Genomic DNA, 25169 nt, shown 5'->3' on the forward strand with positions numbered 1-25169 from the left:
TCTCCCTGAAATCTTAAGCTCTATAAGGTTTATTGATTTGTGATAAGTTTAATAGTGACTTTAAAGAAACACTGAAGAATCAGCTATACTGAGTCTACTGACTGCTTTAACAGTAGTAGGCCTATCTAAATTTCTGAGTGAGGTTACAGGAGTGGTAAGATTGTATTTTACACTCTCTGGGTCTTCAATACTGTAAGCTGAATAATACATGACTAAGAGTGATGTACTTTCCTCTCCCTTTGTAGTTTTGATCATTATGGAAAGGTAACTAGGGTATTTAGGTTTTAAGTTCCTAACACCTGAGGGCAAGGTCGGTGGGAGAAGGGGACTAAGTTTAATAGGGGCTTGAGTCACATATGTTTATTTTAAAAAGGGACTGTAGACATAGTCCTGAAACCAGCCTTGGTTACAGGGTTTTGAGAAGGCAGCTTACAACCCTATTACTTTGTGTACATCGCTGAAGGGATAGAAAAATAGAATCAGCTGTAGAATATCAAGCACTGATGCCTTTTTCCCCTTATTTCCAATAATAGTATCTAAAATAATCACATCACAAAATGTTCCTTCCCTGGGTAGAGAGAAAAGTCTTTTTTTCATTTTATCGTTACTTTTGTGTTGCAAGTGTGCAGCTGCGTAACACACCATCACGTCTGGGGCACAACATTGCCTCAAATTTCGGGGCACCCTAGTAGCGGGGTATGGGCTCCTGCAGCCAGTCCCCGCGGGCTGTGCCAGGCGGTAGTGAGCAGCGTGAGCCTGCGGACTGGAGGACGCCCGGGGCGAAGGGGCCGGCCCCCCGCCAGGGGGTGCAGGCACAGGTGCTGGGCTGCGGAAGGGCGCTAGGGATGGTGCTGCGCTCCAGCGGGAGGGGCGCTCCGCAGCGCTCCCTGCAGAAGTTGTGGCCGCCGCTAAGCGCCGCTGGAGGCTGCAGAGCCCGGCTGCAGGGAGCGGAGCGCCCAGCCTGGCGGGGCCGGAGGCGGCCGCTCTTTGAGCCGCATTCGCCCGGGGACTGGAGCGGGTCTGGGAGGCGCTGGGAAAGGGTGAGGCGGCGCTGGGCTGCACCACGGCCCCGTGTGTGTGTGTGTGGGGTGTCTGGCCTGTACCATAGCTTGGGAGCGGGGTGAGGGTGTTAGTGTCACGGGTGGGGGGTCTGCCCCGCCAGTGGGCTCGGGGGGGGGGGAGGAGGAGGGGACTGGGGGGACCCCATGATTGACTTCCTGCCGGAGAGGGGTGCGGGTGTCTGGGCCCGGGGAGCCCCGCAGCTGGGCTCTGGGGATAAGGGGGTGCGGGTGTCTGGGCCCGGGGATCCCCGCAGCTGGGCTCTGGGGGCTGGAAGTACCGTATGGAAGGTTCCCCCCATCGGACTGGTAGCGCCCTTAGCAGTATTTGCTTTCTGCGGTGTGTGGGTTCAAGTCACTAGACAGGATTACCCAGGGAATCATTTCCCTGCTATTTGGGACGTGGGGGGCTTCAGGTACAAGTGCACCTTAGTCCCTCCCATGCTCCTGTGCCACCGAATAGTCTAGCCTCCTGCGAGCCGTCATGCTTGAATTTCATGTCAGTGTTTGGGTTTATTGTGCAGGTGCTGTCGGCCTGTGATATACAGGAGGCCAGACTAGATGATTTGATGGTACTTACTGGCCTTAATCTCGGAGACCAGACAGAGCAAAATATTTCCCTCTACTTTTTACGACATGGGGAAACATCAACAAAGGTGCTGAGCTTCTCAGTCAATATCTCCCCCACAAGGGGGTATCTGTTAACGGATTTGCGGAGCACAATCTGGTACAGCCTGTCAGTGCCAAACAGACTTCTAAAATAAATGTAAATAATTTATTCTATTTTTAGGCCTGGCTGGCCAAACCAGTACTATTGTCATCCTCGTGACAGTAATTTGGCTCCAAGAAAAATGTGTTGGAAGCAAAATTGTTGCATAATTGTCTCCGAGATTTCTGGCCAACTGTGGCTGTACAAGCCTTCCAAAGAGGGAAACCTGGGCAGACACTCTCCGTTCTAAGAAAGAAGTAGTCACATAAAATTCTGGCTTAGGTATTGGACCTGTCTTTTTTCCTACCCTGCTCTCACCCCCATTACTGCTGAGTTGCAAACCTGACTGGACCTCCAGACATTTGTGGACTGAGTGAGATTGCCATACCTTTTACCACGGGCCGCAAAATCCCTAGTTTGAGTATTCATTCTATGCAGCATAGGCCCCTTTCCACTGGTTGTATTGCCTCTGTAGCTAGGGACTGCTCTGTGCATTATAAAGCTTAGTTATGTAATACTGGCATATTGATCTGGCGTTGCTCAGGTATTTAAGTGAGATATATTTTTCCCTGTTTGGAAAGTGAAAGGAAAAAAGATACAATTTGTTGATTGGAGGCTTATTGCGTGCAGGAGTTGCAGAGAGGCAGTAGGGCTCCCCCTGCAAACACTGTGACCTAGAAATGGGGGTTGGGGTAGAGGGCCACTTACCTCTCTCAGCGGGGGAGATTCTGGTCTCCATGTGGCCATAGTTTTTCTGCTATGGCTGCCCCTAGCGGTCACTCTGCAGCATCTCTGTCCCCTGCGCTTGCTGCCCCCGCAGTGGTGAGTCTGAAGTGTGTCATTCGTCCTGTTGGCACCCCCCACTTTCCATGTTCTGGGAAATCGTGGGGTTTCAGGCATGTCCTACTTTCCGGGCACAAGCAAACCCTGACCTTGGTTTAAGTTAGGGTAAGAGGAAGTTGGGGCCTGGGCGTGCGGGGGGGTGGAGGGTTGGAGCACAGGGGTTGGAGCCATGTCTGGGGGTGTTGGAGTGCAGCCCCACATGTGTGGGGGAGGTGATCCAGAGTGCACGGGGTGGGTGATCTGGGTCCACTGGGGCAGGGGAGTTGGTGGGGAGATTAGCAGCGGTGAACCGGCGTGACTGTCAAGCGGTGTCACTCTGGGAAGCAGGGGGGAGGACATCTTAGCCCACCCAGCTGCCTGCAGCTGTGGCAAGCTAGACAGGCTGAGAGCCCAGCAGCTTCACATTGTGTGAAACTCGCATTAAAACGAGTTTCGTGCAACATGAAGCCACGTAACGCGAGGAATTACTATATGAATTGCAGGTTGGCCATCTAAAAGCGGGGTTGCGTGCTCTGGATTCACGTACTCTGAGACCTTACTGTAGTAGATCATTTGTAGTACAGTAGTCATCTTTTATGTTAGAAGGTAGTAACTTTTAATCCCTTCTTTATTTTATTTTTGATATCAGAAACACCCAAAGTTGCAGGTGGGTAGCTTTTTTATGTATTGTGATAGATAAATTCATATATAAATTAATATCAATGAATGAATAAATTTATAAAGGAATATTCACTATTTATTTTTTGGTATGTCTGAAGGTGCTTCTCAAGATTGCCATAAGAGTCTCTCAATGTCACTGTTTCAGCTAAATTTGAAAACAAGTTAGCTGTCATGAAGCTGATGGGAGTACGCATTTTCTCCATTCGTTTCAGAAGCACCACTGGTGTAGAGGACCATGTCAGCTAAGCTAGGGTAACTGTAGGGAAATAGCTTTGCTACATCGATCCTAGCAGCCATGCGAAGAGCTGCCCCATGGCAGACAGCTGCTGACAGCAATAGTGGCGCAAACCCTAAATGTTCAAAAATCATGCCAATGGCTTTAAAATTATAAAATGATGTGAAAATAGTATACTTGGTGTTTATTTGATTTTTGGGTTTGGAGCCTTTAGGTGCACTGGGGACCACGTTTTGAAGCTTTCTCCACTGCCATGAGGGCTAGAATCATAAGCACAGACTCTATAGATTTTCTGGCGTGCCCATTGAAATAAAATAGTGGGTGCTGAGCACCCATTGAAAGCTCTGCTGTTTAGCTTCTCCCCTTCACCACCCACCCACTCACCCGCCCACCATTCTGGAGTAGGCAGGAGGCGCTTGGAGGTGGGGCGAAACAAGGTAGGGATGCGCTAGAGGAAGGGGATGATAGGGCATGAAGATGCTCAGCGGGGGTAGGAAGAGGTAGGGTAGGAATGTGTGGCAATGGGACGAGGTGGGGCAGGAAAGGGTGGGGGTGGGGCGTTGGAGGAAGGGGAGAAGTGGGGGCAAGGCCTTGAGCAGAGAAGGAGTCGAACATTCCCAGTGTAATGACAAGTCAGCTAGAATTTATTTTTCCTTTAAGAATGAAGGCTGATCTCACATAGTTACTGGAATGCAGGAGTTGGGGCTTTAAGGACAGTGATACCCTGAGATGTAGGACAAAATCATGAGCATTGGTAATGCTGCAATAGCAGATTTTTAAATTACGCTGACTGTTGGAGTTCTTTCTAGCTGTGCTCTATGCCAGCCTTCCCATTCTCTCTGGCGGAGGGTCTGTTTGCTCCATGGCCACAGTCAGGCACTGTGGCTTGCCCATTTCCTCAAGCGCTTACTTTAATCTGCCCTCAGTTCCCCACCATCCCAGGAGTCCGTCAGTCCCTTCCACCAGGGACACCTACTCCCACTGGCCTCGACTTTCAGTGTCTGTCCCCGTGGAAGGCTAGAGATCAGGAAGGCCTCCCCATGTATCCCACCCTCAAGTGAAGTGGGGTGGGTCTGTCACAGCTTCTGGTGGTCACTGCCCTTTGGGCCGGACTGGGCTGGGCTGGGCTGGGCTGCAGAAGCTGCTAGCTTCTGTTGGTCCACCCTCTGCCAGGTCTTCTCTGGCTCCTCCCATGGGAACATTAACTCTAGAAACTTCTGCCCATGGTATGAGCCACTGGTCTAGCCCTTTGTCCAGGAGGGCCATTCACATTCTGAAGAGCTGCTGTTATCTTGGTGTCATGAATGGGTGGAATTCAGACAGCTGCCTGCCCTGGCCCCAACCGAATGGAGGGTTTCTAATGCTGTTGCTCTCGGTTGCATACCAACGTGGGGCAATGTTGCTTTGTGTGTGGTGCTGACAGATAAAGGCTCACTAGAGCATCCTAGGGGAGTTTTAGTAGTTCCTATTACTCACTGGTTCCTGATACCTTTGGTACAAACCACTGTAACTTGAGCTGCCTTAGGAAATGGTGTGTGAATGTGTACAAGAAGTGGGGTTGTAACCACATGGCCGTGCCTTGTCTGCAGTGTAATTTATGGTGACATTAGATGGACCTGCCTATGCAGAGTAGGTGCAGGATTGGGATCTGAAATGGTGGAAAATACACACATACATTTTACAAGTGCTGGCAGGGTCTGTCCTTTGACTACACACATGACTACAGCCTTGCTCAGCATTGGCTACTGTGCATAAATATGAAGTAATGTAATGGATGGGGTTATGGTTTATTGGCTGCGTATTGATAGTACAGGTATCCAGCATTGCCAGGTTCTGTTTCTAGTTCTTACCTGTTACCTCTTCCATGAGACAATGGAGGTGAGGCATATCTGTTTTTATAGGATCAGTTTCTGTGGAAGAGAGACCCATAAAGAGCTCTTCTTCCGTTGTGGGAAAGGTGCTTGGAGTGTCACAGCTAAATGCAGAGTGGAAGATATTACCTCACCCATCTTGTATCTCTCATATCCTGGGACTGACACAGCTACAACACTGCATATTAATTTCTGTGTGTGTGTTTCTTCATAATTATCCATGTTGTGGCAGTATGGATGATTTCAAGGATGCTATCATCTTGATTTTAAATCTTTGATCAAAAGTAATTTTAAGTACACATGCCTTATTTTCTTGTCTGTGTAAAATAGGCACACAAACAAACAACCCCCCCGACTTTTTCTTCCCTTGTTGCTATGTGAAAGACCCACACAAACAAAAGGGAAGACTGAGTAACTATGTAGGAAAGCCAGTGGAATGCACTGTATGCAAAGTACATACATGAAAATGAAAATGTTTCTGCACTTTTAGTTACAGTAAATTTGAGTTTATCTAATAGTAAAAATAGGTAAGATTTTCAGTGAGAAGTGTGTTTTTTTTGTTATCACTTTAACTCAGTAATGATTGGAAAGTGCATTTTGACCTGTATGCTTATTGTTCCAAATGTGTGTGGTAGAAATAATGAATTGCAGTGGTCATGAATCTGCTAGATTCCTCTGTGGAAAAGCTGTTTATTATCCTAAATTGTTTAAAAAATAAATTACCGAGGTTTTACTTAAGTATGCTGTCAACACAGAGTATGGCAGTTCTTGCCTCTTGCTCTTGACACTTCACAAATGATGGAAGCGCTGTATGTAGCAGCATTCTAGCAGTACTTACAGAAAGAAGATGTCTGAACAGCAGTGTAGAGCTTTCTGTATTCTCACTTATCCTGAAACTATATTGCAATTATCATTGTTTGTTTACAGTTTTTAAAATAAAAGCCTTTATTTAAATTTTGTATTCTGTATGTTTATCAACTGAGGCATGCTGTGGTAACTATCACTTTTCCTTTCTTACAGGTACCTCATTGGTAGCTTGCAAATCTGCAGGCAATGATGTAGGCTGAATTCTTGTTTATAGAAAAATTGCTGAAAACTTCTTAACTAGACAGAACTTTTTCGTATCATTCAATGCCTAACATTGCAGAAGGTGAAAGGGAGAATGGTTCCGGACACAATGAAAACAGACCTGAAAAAAAATCTCCAGAAGCTACTCTTCATGATGATGTAAAGCCATATTGTACTTCAAGTGCCTCTGCTCCATCATTGGGTCCTAGTGGAGATGGACATTATCCCTGGGGATGTCGTGTGACTCACACTCGAGAAAAAATTTATACCATTTGCTCAGACTATGCTTTCTTAAATCAGGTAACATCTGTTCGTAAAAGTCCAAGTGCTACAGTTAATGCCTGCCTACCAGATAGTGCTGCCTTAAATGGGGGAAATAATACACCTAACTTCATTGGCATACAGAGTGGAGCTTCCGAGATAATCTACAATGAAGACACTAACTTGGAAAATTTATCTAGTAATCTTGGAAAGGTTCCATTGGCATGGGAAATTGACAAATCAGAGTTCAATGGAGTGACCCCAAATCTGAAAAACAGAACAGGTATGGCATTACAGCAGTGAACCACTCAGAAAAATCCTGCATGAGTGACATGGAGGGCCAATGTAAGGCCCTCCCCTACATGCATGTCATCTGTGTGTTGTAGAAATAGTCTTTGTGCTGGCTTCATAGATGCTGATCTGCCAGGAGGCAGCGGGAGAGGAGGAGGTATTGGCGGGATGGGCCTAAGATAGGCATGGTCAGGCCAGAGGAGTAGTGGCCGCAGCGTACCCAACCTAGTGGCTGTACTTGGGCTTCTCTATAGAACTCAGCAATTTGTTAGATATGGCATACATCTGCAAGTTATGTAGGAATAACGCAAGCTGGTGTGACTCCTATAGAACCTGTTTTCCCCCTAAGGGGGGTAGAAAATGAATATCGTTGTGTTCTCTCGATATGGCATTTTGTCTCTGTTTGAAAAATAAAACTAGAGATGACTGAAAGAACCAAAGTGTGTTTTTAAAAGGGAAGAAATTGCTTGTCTTCTGACTGTAAGCTTTGATCCAGCAACTTTGAAAAACTTCCCAAAGGCCCCTGTGAGAATACTGAAAAAACAAATGTTATCTTTTATACAGTTAAATTAATTATGCACAGAGGACGCCAAAATTTCCCAAACACCGTTCAAGTACTTTGAATTGTGTATCTCTGTGGTGTGAAAGACACTGTGCTTTCCACTGTTTTGTATTCCTCTTGTTCCTACTTAGCCTTTTACTTTAGATTTTAATGGTTTATTGACCACACACATGTACACAACTGAGTCTTATGTTTCACCTATAATCATTGTGCATGCCCAGAACCATTACTTTAGATTTTTCTTGTGAGTTGACTGACTAGGCAGGTTCTCATTTAGCTCAGCAATTATAAAACAGCCTTTGCATCTCTTACATCTTTTATTTTAAATATAAAATGATATTGGCTTTGTCTTTGTGTGTGCCTATAGTGCTGTTTTCAAAGATGTAGAGATAATATACATTTTACAGGTATGGTTTATCTGCTAAAATAGATTTCATTGTCAAAATATGTAGTTGCAAAACTACATATTTGGAAAATATTCCCTCTCGCTTGTTTTTATTCTTCTTTCTGTAGAGTGACTTGCAATAAAGGAAAGTTCCTGGGGATATATTCCCCTCTGCATGTACCTAGGCACTGCAATCAGAAAATGTGGTAGAGCAACCATATCTCCCTGTCCCAAATACAGGCAGAGAGATATGGGGCAGGGAGGCGTGGCTCCTCCTGGTGCACCAAGCCCTGGGGAGCTGTCCCCCCCCCGGGTCCTGCGTAAGGGGCCACCGTGGGCCCTCCCTACCCAGAGCCCTGGGGAAGTGGTAGCCACGGGCACTCCCAGCCTGGAGCCCCGGGGAAGTGGCAGCCACAGTACTCCCCACTCGGAGCCCCGGAAAGCCCCGGAGGGCCTAAATATGGGACAATTAATCCCTTTTAAAAAAATAAGTAGGGATGCCTTTTTGGCTTCCCAAATACAAGACCGTCCTGCCAAATATGGGATGGTTGATCACCCTGCAGATTAGCAGTAAAAATATTAGACATGAGAATTAGATGAATGATTTTAGACTATTGTAAGTGGTCTGCCCTCCCAGTATACCAAGATGGCTTTGGAGAAGTCACTGAGTATCATAAATGGAAAGGGTGAGGGAGGCCCAAAATGTTTTTGAAGTCTGTTCAGTAGGTGATTATAGAGAGTACAAACACTGTTTAGTAAAATTTGCTGTTATGTAAAAGATACGTACCAGTTTACTCATTTGTCTCAAAGTTGTTACTAGTCCCATTTCACAAGCTAACTTTTCATTTCAGTGGACATAGCTGCAGTACACATCTATGTCTTTTTGGTAGCCTTACATTGAATGCCTTCTGTAAGGGAATTGTAGTGGAAACATTTAGTTTGCATGTTCAGTTTTCATTAACTGCTTCTAAAATTTATCTTGCAGACAACATGAAGAAACAAGCAACAAAGAAAAAATCTTTGGATCAAAAAAGCAAACAGTACAGGGAGTGTCCTCTGCATTCTGCCATTGAAGAAATAAAGCAGCGGAAAGTGCTTGACCTCAGGAGATGGTAGTATTTGAAAGTCATAATTAAGATTACTATAATATGCAGAACTTGTTTGTAGATGTTGTTGCTGGATGTCTAATTTTAACCTTTAGTATGTAATAGTTGGATTGGAGGATATATGGTGTCTATTAAGGATGGTATACTAGACCTGATACTACAAGGGCATCTGGGACTTGTAGTGACTTTGGTATTTTTTCTTATTGCTGTCAACATACTGTGTGTCGTCCTTTAGTTTGAATATTAGGAAATCTCTACGTTCAATTAGGAGCAAAAGTTGGTACTAATAATGAGACCTGGCAGTATGAATAGACAATGTATAAATTTACTCACACAAAGAAGTGTACCTTAACTGGCTCTCTGCCCTTCTTTTGTGGTCAGGGCTACTTGAGCAAAATCAGCAGTCATATAAAACAGTGAATATACTGAAGAATGTTCACTAAGAACTGTGTTGAAGCCCCCAGCTAATTTTAACAATTCTAAAGGTTTCTGTGGCATAGGAAAGAAAGCTTAGTACAGGGAGAGTGTGACCTAATGCACCTCCATTGGTAAACTTCCACAGGATTGCATGTAAGGAATTGAGTATTAAAATACTATTGCCTTGAAAGACTGGCTGGCTAAGTTATTGCTGCTGGGATGCACAATCTTTTCCACAAGATCATTAGTGTAAATTTGACCTATTTCAGTTCTTTCCTGCAAATTTTATACCAGTTATTAGGCCCTTCTGAATTAAGTTGGTGGTCTCAGCACAGATCTTTTTGGAGTGGGACCCGTATTACCACCTACCTTTTGAAGTTGTAAGCAAATAAATGTGCTTGTAAAATATGTCAGGTTTCAATTTTATTTACTTTTCATGCATGAAGTACCATGAAGGAGAAATTGGCATACTTACTTCAGATTTTTAAATTCATATGTGAATGTTGACTTACCAGTGACTTATTTTAAAGACTAAGCAAGACAAAATCTCTTTAAAAAACACAATTTGACCTTTGGGTGAGTTGGCACAAGTGAAAATGCACTAAGCTGCATATATTTGAATAAAGACAATTTTACTCTCTCTCTTCTCAGGTACTGCATTAGCCGACCACAATACAAGACTTCCTGTGGAATTTCCTCTCTAGTGTCTTGCTGGAATTACTTATATAGTACACTGGGAGCTGGAAAGTAAGGGTTTTCTATTCCATTTCAAATTCAAAGAACCTAAAATGGCTATCTAATGTTTTATTAATTACAGTTAAATATGATTATCAATTTCATTTTCAGCTTATCACCTATTACTCAAGAAGAAGCCTTGCATATTTTGGGCTTTCAACCCCCATTTGAGGAGATTAGGTTTGGTCCCTTTACTGGAAATACTACTTTAATGAGGTACAATTTATTTTCTTGGAGCATCTGAAATACTAGTGTATAGAATAATTTTCTAATACTAAAATAATTAGACTATCACTCTTAAAGAGCAGTAATATACTCTACGGCTGTGTCTACACTGGAGAGTTCTGTTGACAGAACTCGGAGCATCGACACTTATAAAGCCTTCTGTCAACAGAGTCTCGACAGAACTCTGCTTTTGCCTTGACAGAATTATCTCTTAAAAATTTGAGGTATAACACGGTCAACAGAAGTGACATAATGAAACATAAATAACAATGAAGCAAACCTTCAGGACTCTTACAATATAGCCCAGAGTTTGTTTTAAATAGCCTTTTTTTCTTGAGCAGTTTTGCTGTCTTAGTATTTTTGATGCTTCTACGTTGATGGGTCTAGTGATTAGAAACTGAAGTTCTGTTTTCATTACATTACCATTGCCTGTACTGTGAGCCTTTACTGGAAGAGTCACATAAGGTACCCAAATGATAACATAGGAAGAAAATGCTTCTTTAAAACAAAATCCATAATTAACCTTTTTTTTAGATGTACATCAGTCACCATATCAGTTATCCACATCCAGTCAGTCCTTTGCTTCTTTTAATTTATTATCAAATATATCAGATACTCTGATAGTTTTACATGCAGACCTACTTAGGAACTGGAGTAAGAACTAATTAGTCAAACCCAAGAATAAGAGCTTTGTTCACTGTGGATCTGTGTGGGATTTGAACTAATAAGACAAAGGTGAAAAATATATATATCCATTATCAGACTTCTGGCCTTGTGATGAATTATTATTTGTACTACTATAGCATCTAGCATCCCTAACAGAGACCAGGTCACTGTTGCGCAAATTAAATATATTAGGAGACTGGCCTTGCCCCAGTCAGTTTAGATACTAAATCACTAAGGGTGCATCTACACTAGCCGGCTACTTCAAAGTAGCCGGCACAACGTCGAAATAGCACCCGTCGCATCTACACACACTGTGTACTATTTCGATGTTGAAATCGACGTTAGGCGGCGAGACGTCGAAATTGCTATTCCCATCCAAAGATGGGAATAAAGCCCTACTTCGACATTGAACGTCGAAGTAGGGTGTGTGTAGACGATCCGCATCCTGCTACTTTGAAATAGCGGGGTCCTCCGTGGCGGCCATCAGCTGAGGGGTTGAGACGCTCTCTCCAGCCCCTGTGGGGCTCTATGGTCCCTGCGCGCAGCAGCCTTTAAAGCACCACGGACCCGGATTTCCTGTGGCAGGAAGCTGAGAGTATGCAGGCAGCAGCACACGCATGTGCTAGCGCTGCATGCCCTCTACAGGCCCTGACCCATCCACTAACCACCCATGGCATCGAGGCAGCCCCATGAGCACCCCCAGGGCTCCCCTCCTGAGGGGACACAGGCACCCCCGGCAGCCAAACGGGGGGGCCAAAAAGAGGCGGGGCTATTCCTGGTTGGAGGCCAAGCTCTGAGACCTGCTGGGACTCTGGGGTGAAGAGGAGGTGCTCCACGTGGAGGGGAGCAAGCAGCGGCACACAGAAGTGTTCGCCCGACTGGCTGAGGGCCTGTCTGCCCGGAGTCACCCTGCCCACACTCCGGATCACGTCCAGAGTAAGGTGAAGGAGCTGCGGCAGGGGTACGCCCGGGCCCGGGACTTGGCCAGCCGGTCTGGGGCTGCCCCCGCCACTTGCCCCTATTACAGGGAGCTCAGGACCTTCCTGGACTCCCGGGACACCTCCTCCCCCCCCCGGCCACCCTTGACACCACGGCCGAGGAGCCCCAGCAGGCCTCGGAGCTGGAGTCTGGCCCAGATGCCAGCCCCGCATCCCAGGGCCCACCCGAGGAGCCCCCGCTCGGGACAGCGGAGGAGGAGTCCAGCGGGGGGGGAGGGGGCCTCCTCATCGACCTCCCCTCCCGGAGCATCAGCCGGGTGTCTGCCCACCGGGCTTCCCCCGACCGCGGCAATGGATGGTCAGGTACGTACCCCGCAGGGCACACACCCACAGGACGGGGGCAGCAGACACAACCAGGAGCCTCACACACCCCAGCAGGCCCCAACCCGCAGCCGCCCAGCCACAGCACGGTGCCAGGACGGCGGCACGGCCATCACGGCCTGTCAGCACACGCACCCATGGACAGCGCTGTGCCCTAACCCTGGCGGTGGGGGACAATGCTATGAGGACTGCCAACAGGGACATCACACCCACCGACGGGGACAGAAACCCAGCACCCAGGGTGGGTGGGGGAAACGGGCCATGGGCCAGGGCACGGTACTAACAGCCTTCCCCTCCCTCTCTGCAGCTGCAGCATCCGACGCCCCTGGCAGCCACGCACCCTCGATCGTCCCCAACAGCCCGCCGGAGGTCAGCCACCACCAGTGCCCGGAGACACCCCCAAGGCCAGTGGGCCAGTCCCACCATCGCTGGACCCTGGGGATGGCCCCTGTGGACCCCCAGCTCCTGGCAGCTCTCCAGCGGCAGACGGACGTGGCGGAGGAGAGACTCCGTTTCGAGAGGGAGGAGTCCACCTGGCAGTGGGCAACGTGGGAGGACTTCATGGGGGTCTTCTGGGACATAGCTGGCTTCATCCGCCCCCCCCACTGCCTCCCGGGCCGCCCTCCCCACCACTCCACCTGTTGCCCCCCTTGCCTTGCCACCTGCTGCCCCACCTGCCACCCCACCCACCTCACCGCCTGCTGCCCCACCTACTGCCCCACCCGCCTCACCACCTGCAAGCTCCTCCCAGCCCCCAGCTGGCCACGCCGGGGACCACGAACACTGGGGGGCGCATCATGAGCCGTACCTGCCGAGGGTCGCGCCCCTCTACCCCCCACCCTGGACTGATGGGCCAATGGCCAAGCCATCCGCCAGACCCCCATGTATATAGTTGTCCCACATGTATATAGTTGTCCCCCTTTGTATTGCACAAAACAAAGTTAGCAGTTTAAAAAAAAAAAGTTTTATTTTCCAAATAACTGGAGGCATGTGCTTATTGAGGGGGTGGCGTGCGGGTGTTGGGGGCGGTGCGTGGGCAGTGCGGGCTGTGTGTCGGGGGGTCCTCCAGGGAAGGCCAGGGAGGTGCTCAGGGGTCTCCCTGAATGAAGTGGGCCTGCAGGGCCTCGCGGACCTGTACCCCCTCATGGTGGGCCTGGTGGCTGGGTGTGACAGCCGGCTGGGGGAAGCCCGTGCCAGCATCGACCACCCACCCCTGGACGAAAGCCTCCCCCTTGCTCTCATCAATGTTGTGGAGTGTGCAGCACACACCCACAACCTGGGGGACGTTCTGGAGGCTGACGTCCAGTCGGGCAAGGAGGCACTGCCAGTGGCCCTTCAGATGGCCAAAGGTCCTCTCCACCACCTGGCAGGCATGGTTCAGGCAGGCGTTGAGCCGCTCCTGGCTGGCATTGAGGTGGCCGGTGTACGGGCGCATGAGCCAGGGCTGGAGGGGGTAGGTCGCGTCCGCCGCAAGGCAGAGGGGCACAGTGGTGTCCCCCAGAGGGATCCTCTGGGGGATGTAGGTCCCTGCCTCCAGCCGATGGCACAGGCCCAAGTTCCTAAAAACACGGGCATCATGTGTGCAGCCGGGCCAGCCCACGTACACATCCTGGAAGCAGCCCCAGCTGTCCACCGTGGCCTGCAGGACCACAGAGTGGTAGCCCCTGTGGTTTATGTATCTTCCTCCGCTGTGCTCCGGGGCGCGGATGGGGATGTGGGTCCTGTCCAGGGCCCCGAAGCAGTTCGGGAACCCCATGGCAGTGAATCCAGCAATGGCTGCATCCAGGTCCCCGAGTCGGATGTCCCTCTGGAGCAGCATGGCATTGAGCGCACAGACCACCTGTGGGGAGGGAACACAGGCGCCCATGAGGGTGTGCAGGGTGTCCCAGGACCCTCCCCGCACGCCCCCCTCCCGGGCACCTCCCCCGGGTACCCCCTGCCCAGCCCCTCTGTCCCCAGTGCCCCTCCCTCCCCAGCCCCACACCCAGGCCCCCATTCCCGTCCCTCCCCCCCAGTCGGTGCATGCCTGGGCCTCCTTACCTGCATGATGATGGCCCCGACCGTGGCCTTTCCCACTCCAAACTGGTGTCCCACGGAGCGGTAGCTGTCTGGAGTGGCCGGCTTCCAGATGGCGATTGTGACCCTCCTCTTGACGGGGAGGGCGCGCCGCATCCGTGTGTCCTGGTGCCTCAGTGTGGGGTGAGCCACTGGCAGAGCTCCAGGAAGGTCTGCCGGCGCATGCAGAAGTTCTGCAGCCACATGTTGTCGTCTCACTCCCGCATGACGCGCTGCTTCCACCACTCGGAGCTGCTGGGGTAGCTCCAGAGGCGGGGGAGCATCCAGCAGGGGAGGAAGAGGGGAGCCCGGTGATCAGGGGTGTTCCCGTCTGCCCCGGAGAGGGCTCCTCTGGCAGAAACCACTGGGCGGCCTCCTGGGCAGCACCTAGCAGGGCACTTGCCCCCGGATGACTACCTGGAGGGCCTCCTCTTCCTGCTGCTGCTGCTGCTGGCGGTCCATATCTGCTGTGACTTGGTCTACGAGAGTGTGGAGAGTACCCTGCAACCTCGTGCTGTGCAGGCCGGGTGTGTCTGGGAGGGGACCTTTAAAGGAGCAGCTTGCTGTTGACCCGGAAGGGCTAGTCCAGCCTGTGACGTGGTCCGTGGGCTTTCCTGGCCCCTTATTTCAACAGGGAGCGCTTGTGTGTGTGGACGCTCCGTGTTTTCTTCCAGGGCAGCTCCTTTCGACGTTCCCTGTTGCTACTTCGACGTTGAACGTTGATGGCACCAGCCCTGGAGGATGTGTAGATGATACGTGTTGAAGTAGCCTATTTCAATGTTCTTATGTTGAAATAGGCTACTTCAGCGTAGTGTGCTAGTGTAGATGTAGCCTAAAAGAAGAAAAGCTGGAAGAAAGGAATTATAATTCTTAAAAATAATTTTGCTTCAGTGTTTGTTAAAATGCCAGAATCTTTAAAACAAATCTTATTGCTTTCAGATGGTTTAGACAAATTAATGATCATTTCCATGTCAAAGGGTGTTCATATGTTCTTTATAAACCACATGGGAAGAACAAGACAGCTGGAGAAACTGGTAAGTAGCTAATTTTAGATTCCAATTTAGAATGTAAATTGGAAAACTGTAATTGTAATATGTGTCATGATCAAGAGAACAATTTGTGTAACTAAAGTCCCTACTTAATGCAGTTACAGGAAGAACAACAAATAGATCTGGGCTGCATAGATAGCTTTTCTAACCTTTCTTCTCTCCAGTAAGCCCCCCCCACACCCTGTTCTCAATTTTGCGTTCTTTTAACTAAAATAATATACGTCATATGTGATTATTGTGAATGTGAAATAGATGCTAAGGTGCCTTTGGCTTCCCAGCCTGTATCTGAAGGCTGCTGTCTCAAGATGTGCATTTATCTTAACAGCATATCCCACCAACTGGTATGTTTTAACACAAAACAAATTCAGAAAACTTACAGCATAAAGACATTAATCAACCAGTGCATTTTTTTAAAAATGCCACACATCTAAGACAATGTTTTTAGTCTTGTGATAGATCAAATGAGACAAATTTCTTTGAACTAATCGTAACTGACCAGTTAACAAATCTGATTGGAAATATTTGCAGCATGTATGAACTAGGAAAGTGAAAACTTACTGCATGAGTCTATAATAGTCTTCTAATCAGTGTTCTCTCCAATTTTTTCCATCCATGGCCAGAATAAAATTTGTTATGTCCACCAAACATGTGCAGATGCACACCACCAATAGAAACCCATACTGCCACTTCTGGCTAGCTGTGGGCATTCTGCTAATCAGCTGGTGGCACCTGAATCTCTCCTGACCATGTGGCTGCCCAAGCACTCAGCTTACAGGGAACGCTGCTTCTAACCCATAAATACTAAGATGTATCAAACTTCAGGTATTATGTTGAAAGCAGGATGTCTGGGCAGAATGCCCACCTAATAGTTCTACAGTTGGTTCTATCCTACAATTAATAATGCAGAAGCTGGACAACTGTCAAAGGAAGGGTTAGCTAGAATATAGGATGCACCCTGCTGCAAAGGGACTGGGAGATTGCTAGCAATCCCTACTGCAGTTATAAAGGACAGTTTAAGTTTTATACCTAGGGAGAAAAAATAATATCTTGTGCGTCTACTCTTTAAATGGAGAAACAAGTTTTTATTGCTTCATTACTCTCCTACACACTCTGTTATAAGCAAGCACTACAGTTGGATTAAGGAATATGTTGAGGACTAGGTTCAGATGTCTTTCCCGAAAAGATCATTGATTCAAGAAGTGGTTCCTGTTATGAAAATGATGATGAGTCAATGATCTAAGAATTATAGATCTTTCTAAAGTATGCATGCTGTGTATTGCAAATGCTGTATTAACTGGTGTCAGTGAAATTAAAGACAGTGGGATTCCTCTGAATAGTTGTGAATAATTCTTCCTTTTGTCAGGTTATATTTTGACAGAGTTCTAAACAAAACAAAAACAACCCCTAACTCTTTAATTGTGACTCACAAGATGGAAAAAAATACCTGCATTTATTCCAAATGACACAAGTGTTCAATTATGTGTCATTTCTCGAGAAACAGTTCTTGTAACTGTTTCAGGGTAATATGTTATTAGAGAATGTGATCTGAAATAAACAAATTGAAAATTAAATATATTTGTTTATTTCAAACCTTTTCCATAATGTATTGTGCAATGTACAATAAATATAGTGCCAGCAGATATAAGAAAAGTAACTGAACTCTTCTTATTGCTTCTGAATACAAGATTAAAAGCACTTTGGGGAATGATCAGAACTTTCTTTATAGCTGCAGGGGCCTTGGTAAAGCTAACACAAGGATTGAAAGATGAGTCGATGGCCTATATCTATCATTGCCAAAATCATTATTTTTGCCCAATTGGATTTGAAGCTACCCCTGTAAAAGCTAATAAAGCTTATAGGTAAGAATCTTGAAATTTATGTTTGCTCTTCTGTGAATCTTCCATCAAAATGATGACTGCAAATGAGCATAGCATTTAAACATGGATTTAAAGTGCTGTAGGAACAGAATGCTTGCGTACAAGTGGAAGTAGAATGTTTCGTTATTTTACATAGTTCCCAAATCTGCTGTTAATAGTCTCTTCAGCAAGTCTTGACCACTTGTTTTTATCTTTTGACTGTAAGGTTGGTTTCAGTAATTGAATATTTGAGGTGTGAAAGGAAGGCCTTGAACTCAGATTTGCAGAACTGGGAAACTGAACAGCCCACCAGGACTGGTCAGTTTCCTTGCTGCTTTTCCCTCCCTCTCCCCAGCCACCTGGCGGTCAGCTTGACAGCGGCAACACTTGGGGAGGGCAGGGAGAAGGGGCTCTTAGCCCGCCGAGCTGCCCACAGAGCAACTTCAAGTTGTGCTTAACTCGTGTTAAAGTGAGTTACGTGCAACTTGCGGCCGCGTATTTTGAGGCTTTATTGTCCTCAGTACTGGCAAATACCGGCACATAAAAAGCACTGATCATAAGTAATACTTTATTTAATAGTTTATTAGCCAGTTGTAATTTGTCTCAATCATAATAACAATTCTAAAATATTTCAGTAAAAACTTTAAAAAACAAGTTAATATACTGCTCTCTGTCATTGCACAATGCATTCTGAGTCTTATTAGAATGGTATTTTTTATTCAACAGAGGTGATCTCTTGCAACAAGAAGTGGAATATTGGGTATTAATTGGAGAAACAAGTAGAAAACACCCTACTATTCACTGTAAGAAGTAAGTTAATATGCTTCTCTCTCTCTTTTTTTTTTTTAAAAGTTCTAGAATATATGTAGTTAAAACATTTAGTTTCTTTAAAGACCTGCTCTCTTCAGTCAGGAATGGGTATTATACCAACCATTTTAGCTTCCATAAGTCATGGAGTACTCAGCGGTATCAGAATAGTTAGGGTTTTAATGACGGTTTTGATCTTTTATCTTATACTAGACTTGGGTTACAAGTCCTTTAATCAAATCTACAACGTGTCAACAGTGTTACTTTAAGCACAGAGTGAGTGTACAAAAGAAAAGGTTCCATTCTCAAATGTTTACAGCCTAAATAGACAACCACAAATCAGAATAATTAGAGATTCAGAAGAGGTATTAATTAGAGCTGTATTTTTTAAAAGAGATTTTATTTTTGTTCAGAAATACAAATGCTTTTGTTGTTCCCACTGGAACTAATTCACTGAACATCTTCCTCAGTCTCTCATGGTGTTGGATTTCTATACCTCAGTGCCAGTTCTTGCAGGGAGGAATGAGCATGTCTCTCAATCATCATAATTTCTGGAAAAAAAAATCTATTTGCCTCCCAAAGTATGGGATATCTGAGTGAGAAGGTTTCTCTGACAGTTTTTTCTGCTGGTTTGTGGGATGGTATGTTGACCTATGGGAACACAGCTGGTTGGAAAAATCTGACAGAAAGCAAATAAAAAATTGTGCAATCCTCTCGCCCCCACCCATCGCAAACGCTCCCCCAGTCCAGTTATTCTGAGACCTGTGCTTGGTAGACTTTTCTCATAGCCAAACAGATCTGTCCCTTCATGTAAGACTCAGTTTTTGGTTAATGTGTCAAGGCTCTTGTCAGTGAATTGAGTCAACTGGTCACTGTGACCTGATGAGACTAAACTCTACCAAAAAGTCATATTATCATAGTCATAGGCCATGTGTTATAGTACGGAACGCAGCACCTCTGGCTCCCACTAGAAGCCCCAGTAGGTGTTTAGGACCTATGGGGTGGACTGCACATGCAATTTACATCAGCATAATACATCTCTTGGGTGTGAATAATTCCTTTTAATCAACCTGGCTACCACTTTATAGAGAGGTGGATTATCTATGCTGGTAGGAGGGTATCTCCTGTTGGTGTAAGTAGTATCTATGGAGAAGTGCTACAGTGGCACAGTTCCCCCAACAATGAGGAGTGGCTGTTGCATGCCCGCTATGGGGGATGCACTGAGGCTTGGAGACTTGCTATGGGGCTGGAGCACAAGCGTTGCTAGTGGGAGCAACAAATAGTGGGAGATAAGTATCAGAGAGGTAACCGTGTTAGTCTGTATCTTTGAGAACAACAGGAACTCCTGTGGCACCTTATAGAGTAACAGATATTTTGGAGCGTAAGCTTTTGTGGGCAAAGACCCACTTCATCAGATGCATGAGTGGGCATGGTGGGGAGGCTGTCCAGAGGAGTATTGAAAGAGTGAGGTCACAGGTAAGGGAGAGCCAGAGCTGACGAGGTCTGTTCAATCAACTTGGAAATGACCACTTAGTAGTAGTATGTATCAAAGGAGGAAAAAACAAGTCAGATCAGATGTGGGGAATGGTCCATTGTCAGAGTCTAATGTGGAGCTGTTAACACCCACATTAGAGGAGCTGCTTTTGTAAGGGGCCAGCCTGTGGGAGAGTACTTCAGTCTCCCTGGACACTCAGTAACAGATTTAAAAGTAGCAGTCCTAAAACAAAGACATTTCAAAAATCAAATGGAGAGAGAAATCTCTGAGCTGCAATTTATTTGCAAATTCAACTCCATCAACCAAGGATTAAACAGAGACTGGGAGTGGCTGGCCCCTTACAAAAGCAGCTTCTCTGCCCTGGGTGCTAATATCTCCACATTAGACTCTGACAATGGGCCACATCCCCCCGTCTGATCTGACTTGTTTTTTCCTCTTTTGATACATACTACTGATAATGGGCCATTTCCACTCTGACCGAACAGACCTTGTCAGCTGTGGTCTCCCTTTACTGGGACCCCACTCTTTAAATACTGCTCTGAACCATGCCCCCGTGCCCACTCATGCATCTGATGAAGCAGGTCTTTGCCCACGAAAGCTTATGCTCCAAAATATCTGTTAGTCTATAAGGTGCTATAGGACTTCTTGTTGTTCTCAAATAGTGGGAGAGTTTCTTAAATGCAGGGACAACAAGGAGGAGGAGAATGCTGAGCCAAGGGAAGGGTTTTCTAAGACAGGATGTCAGGTTGAGGAGAGACGAGATATCCTGAGCCTGGAATAGTTCGGTGAGAGTTACTTCAGATTTGTCAACAGTTTAAGTAGGAAGAAAGGAATCCTCTGCAGCCTGATTACAGAGAGGTGTTGGGAGTGGGAGGTGTTTGAGTTGATGGGGATTTGGCTGGAAGGTGTTAAGGGGCTATAGGAAGATAATGGGAGCTGGGAGAGTTCAGAGCAGGGAGGAATGAAGTCTTTGATTTGAGGCTGTGAGAAAACAGAGGCATCAGGATCCTGGGGTGAAAACAAGATTAGAAAGGGGAGAGGGTGGTAATAACAATAGCAAAAGGGAGTCATGGAGGGATAAATATTTTTCGTTCCACGTTATTTGTTATTGTAAAGTGATGTTCCAGTTTTTTCTTTGCTATCTGAAGCTGTGCCACTCATTTTGGGCATTGTTTTCCAATACAGTGATCAGTTATAAAGTTCACCATGCTAAGCGTTATTAAAGCTAAAAATGTATGTCACAGATTTAAGTCTTTAATACTGATTTTTTCCATGTGCTCATTCAAATCTCAGTTCTTTTATCACAGGAAAATGTGTATAATTTAAAAATTGTAGAAATGAATTATTTGTGTATTTCCATAAATTGTAGTAGTAAAAGGGTTTTGTGATCTTTTCTACATGTTATTCCATTTTATTTTGTAGGTGGGCAGATATTGTTACTGATCTGAACACTCAGAATCCAGAATACTTGGATATTCGACACCTTGAGAGGGGTTTGCAATATAGAAAAACAAAGAAGGTAATAGTGATTTATTAAAATGGGTGAAAGAACTTTGACAGTATAGGCTGTTCCTATGTAATCTGGCACCCTTAGGACCTGAGTAGCGCTGAAAGAGAGAATTGGCTGAACCCCGGGAGGTCAGTATTGTCTAACAACATTATTAACACTTCCACTGCTTACTGGGCTCTTAGAAGATATTTAGGGGTAAATTAGAACTAAATAACAGCACAGAACACTGAGAGACAGGTCTGGTGGCTGTAAACAAACTCTATGGGAAACTTGGCCACATGCATGATGAGTGGACATCCCGCTAATGACAATCGTGCTGGGTGAGAGTGTGCTGGAGTAGAGGTTTGTCCTGTAGTTACTCTCTGTCCCTGTGTTACACACACGCGCGCACGCACTCCCCACAAGAAGTTTATTCAGACTTTGCTATGCGTAAGAAACCGTAAGTGTCCTTTTGGTGAAGCCTCCTGCAAAATCCTATGGCTGCCGTGCCTGGAAGGAATGAAAATTATTGGAGAAGTTCTATGACTGATGATGTGCAGCAGGTCAGCCTACATGATCACAGTGGTCCCTTCTGACCATGGAACCTCTGACTCTGTTAATTATAACTTCTGCTGAGAAAGAATGCTGCTGAAGTTCAGAAAACCAAACAGAGTTGCTAAAAGAGACACTGCAGACTGCAAGAGTTTAGGTCTGCCTTGAAGAATGTAGGATATGACAGTCCAGGCTATTGGTGGTGGGAGGGGCACAATCTCACTTCCCATACACTGAGGCCATACAACTATCCAATTTTTTGTATTCATCACCACAGTGACATTTCAGCCTCATAGCTGTTCTGGATGTCAAGATACCACAGCAGACTTCTAAGCAGAAAGTGCTCATAGGAATACAAATATGAAATGAATCCTACACTCTTAAAACAGATATTCCAATGATGCTGCTTTCCCAACATCAACCTATTCACCATATATCAAAATCACCAATGCCCACTGTTCAGTTCAAGGGAGGCTTAGGACTTCAATCTTTAGGGGATGCCCTCCAACATAAATGGGAGAAAACATTCCTGTATGCCTTCCTGCCAATTCAACTAATCTTAGCAGTCCTGCAAAAGATATGGGACAAATGTCAATATCATATTAATAGCCTCAGCCTGTTCCAGATAGACCCAGTACCTGCACCTGTTATGTATGATTATGCTTCATGAACTCACCCATTAAGATCAGATCGCTTCTCACAACCCAACAGTCAGATCCTCTATCCAAACTTGGAGACACTCCATATGAAAGTATGGTTCCAGCAACATGAGTTAACTTGTTTGGAACAAGTTAAATACATGTTGCTGAACAGCAGATGTACACCCACAGGCAATGCTTAGCTGCAAAAATGGAAAAGACTTTTCCTATGGAATTAGAACACACAGTTCACTCCTAATACTATACCACTGACTTAGTTCTAGAATACTCACTAAAGAATTTCAGATTGTCTGTGAGCTCTCTTAAAGTACATCTTGCAGTGATCACCATTCTCCATTGTAAGATCAATAGATTCCCTGTATTTGCACAGCTGAACACAAAATGTTTTTTTTACTGATCTTTAGAATCTGCCATGAAGTACACCCACCCAGGCTCTCATGGATCCTAAATCTCCTACTCAAAAGCCTTTGGGACCACTCTTTAAATCACTGACAATCTGTTCCTTATTGCACACGTCTACGAAGGTAGCATCCTTGGTAGCTATCCCATTCACTAGAAGGGTCCATGAGAAAAGTGCACTAATGGCCAGTCTGGCATACACTGTGCTTGCCTCCACTATCAGTACCACTTCAAGGTCCCACCCCCAACTATAGTGGACTCAGCTGTACGATCACCTAAACGGAAGCACCTACAGTGACAGCACTCAAAGAAGGGGTTAATCAGCTTGTGCAATAGCTGAGTTTTTTTCAAGATGTGAGGGCCCTTTGTGAGAGCTCCACTACCTACCCTCTTCCCCTCCATTTTGGAGTTTGAGATAAGGATTCTACTGTAGGGAAGGAACTGAGGAGATTCAGCCATGTACATGCTAAATGAGACTCCAGTAGTGTTATGGCATGCACGTGTTCTGATTAAGCACTACTACTGAAAAATCTCTGGTCAATGACACTGAGATGCCCTGACACCTGAAACTGAGCATTCACAGGGACATACATTTTGAAGAACCTCAGTTAGTGCATAAGGCAAGTAAACCTCTCTTCTAGGTGTGAGGAAGGCTGCATGGAGGAGAATCTGAAGATGAGTAGAAAGAGAGGAGTAACAATGTGATAGTTGTGCATTTTGGGTAGAAAGCGTAAAGGCTGACAAAAGTAGGTGGAAGCTTGATTATGCTGGCCTGAGAATGTTAGATAAGGAAACAAATACTGTGCAGAAGATTAGGAAGGGAGCTAGTAAAGGAGTTGAAGAAACTAAACTAAAGCAGTTCATCACTGAAATATGCAAAATATTGTAATAAATAATACTAGTAAAGTAGGTAATCAAGTAGTTTTTTTCTGCACACCTTAACAAAACTCTCTCTCTACCTTCATCAGGTAGGAGGAAATCTTCATTGTATCATCGCTTTTCAGAGACTTAACTGGCAAAGGTTTGGTGCTTGGAACTTCCCATTTGGAAACATTAGACGAGATACGCAACCACAAGCACAGGGTATTGCCAAATCTGAAAGTGAAGACAATATCACCAAGAAACAGCATGGACGTCTGGGTAGATCTTTTAGTGCTGGTTTCCATCAAGAGTCTGTGTGGAAGAAGATGTGCAATCTTCATGAGAGGCGGAACAGTGGATATAAGAGTTATACTGATTATGATGGAAATGATAGAAATTAACTGTAGTACAGCACAGCTGAGGTACAAAGTTGTGCTAAAACATAGTACGATTTTATTAAGCCTAAAGTACATATGAATAGAAATCATGGTATAAAATACAATCATATAGTTATTTAAATACATATGGCTGTGGTGGGTGAGATCAGCTGTCTAAACAAGCACAGATTATTGTATTTTGTAATTAGAGTAAATATAATGAAAAGTTACTTCAAATAATTGAAATGTATTTGGAACCATGAAAATAACAGAACAAATTGTGGTTAAAGAAATTTATGTAAACAAACGTTCAAAAGTATGATATTCAAAGCATGAAACTTTATATCTCATGATTTTCTAAACTGATTACCCTGCATACTATATAAGGGTAAAAATGTCTGCATTTCCTGCTAACATTTTATTTGTTTTTGAAATGCAGTTAGGCTGCCACTGTCAGTTAGAAATATTGTAACACAAAAACTTGTGAAACTTAACTGAGTGGGTGATCTCAGTCTAAGTCGCAGTGGACTTAGTGTCCATCTCCCTTAAAATAATTGTAGTTTGCCATTTAGTATCAGTTAGTGCTATTGTAGCTGAAAAGCCTGAGATTGACTGTACAGGGTAAATGATATTACTCTTGGTCAGGCTTGCGGCATAACAGTAGAGTAGGCTTTTGGTGTTATCCTCTTCTGCCTGTTCTGTGGACAAAGTAATGAACTTCTGACTTCAGCACTGAATTTACAGGCTTTTTAAATAAAAATGAAGTTTGAATTTGCTGATAATCATACTGAACGCACTGTGACCTGTTTACTTTTTTTCCTTCATTGTGTCTCCAAATGTCCTAGTGTTTTTACTTGACAATTTTTCTATGAAGGTTGCCACTGAGTACCAAAAAATATTGGCAGCCCTAACGTTACACCTTTGTTGGCATTATTGTTCAGGTTTCCATATATATTTGGACTCGTGACTTTGCCCAAAAATATTTTAGCAGTTATTCTACATACAAATGATGTGCTCAAGGATTAATTTTGTTGACATGAACACTTGTCAAAGAATGCAGGGTTTTTGTGGGTTGCTGCTTGTATTAACCAAAAAATAGGAAACTTTTAGATAATTTTGTTCATCCAATAAAATTTGTTTTCTACTTTGTCATTTGTTT

At 45.3% G+C, this 25169-nt stretch overlaps 1 protein-coding gene across 4 annotated transcripts; it reads left to right on the forward strand.

Annotated features, from left to right (window-relative positions):
• Window positions 1–975: 975 nt before the first annotated feature.
• On the forward strand, window positions 976–25169 carry BIVM (basic, immunoglobulin-like variable motif containing). Of its 4 annotated transcripts, none has more exons than XM_074989847.1 (11): window positions 1052–1073; window positions 3239–3256; window positions 6397–6988; window positions 8929–9055; window positions 10118–10213; window positions 10313–10417; window positions 15406–15500; window positions 17242–17374; window positions 18098–18181; window positions 21096–21192; window positions 23741–25169. In XM_074989847.1, the coding sequence occupies exons 3-11, from the start codon at window positions 6508–6510 to the stop codon at window positions 24032–24034; spliced, it is 1512 nt and encodes a 503-aa protein (XP_074845948.1). In that variant the 5' UTR covers window positions 1052–1073; window positions 3239–3256; window positions 6397–6507; the 3' UTR covers window positions 24035–25169. The 4 variants fall into 4 exon arrangements, with proteins under 4 accessions (XP_074845938.1, XP_074845948.1, XP_074845958.1 ...); XM_074989857.1 differs by lacking the exon at window positions 1052–1073 and adding an exon at window positions 1575–2715; XM_074989837.1 differs by lacking the exons at window positions 1052–1073; window positions 3239–3256 and adding an exon at window positions 976–1040.

This window comes from Carettochelys insculpta, chromosome 1 (assembly GCF_033958435.1).
Source record: "Carettochelys insculpta isolate YL-2023 chromosome 1, ASM3395843v1, whole genome shotgun sequence".
Lineage (NCBI taxonomy): Eukaryota > Metazoa > Chordata > Testudines > Carettochelyidae > Carettochelys > Carettochelys insculpta.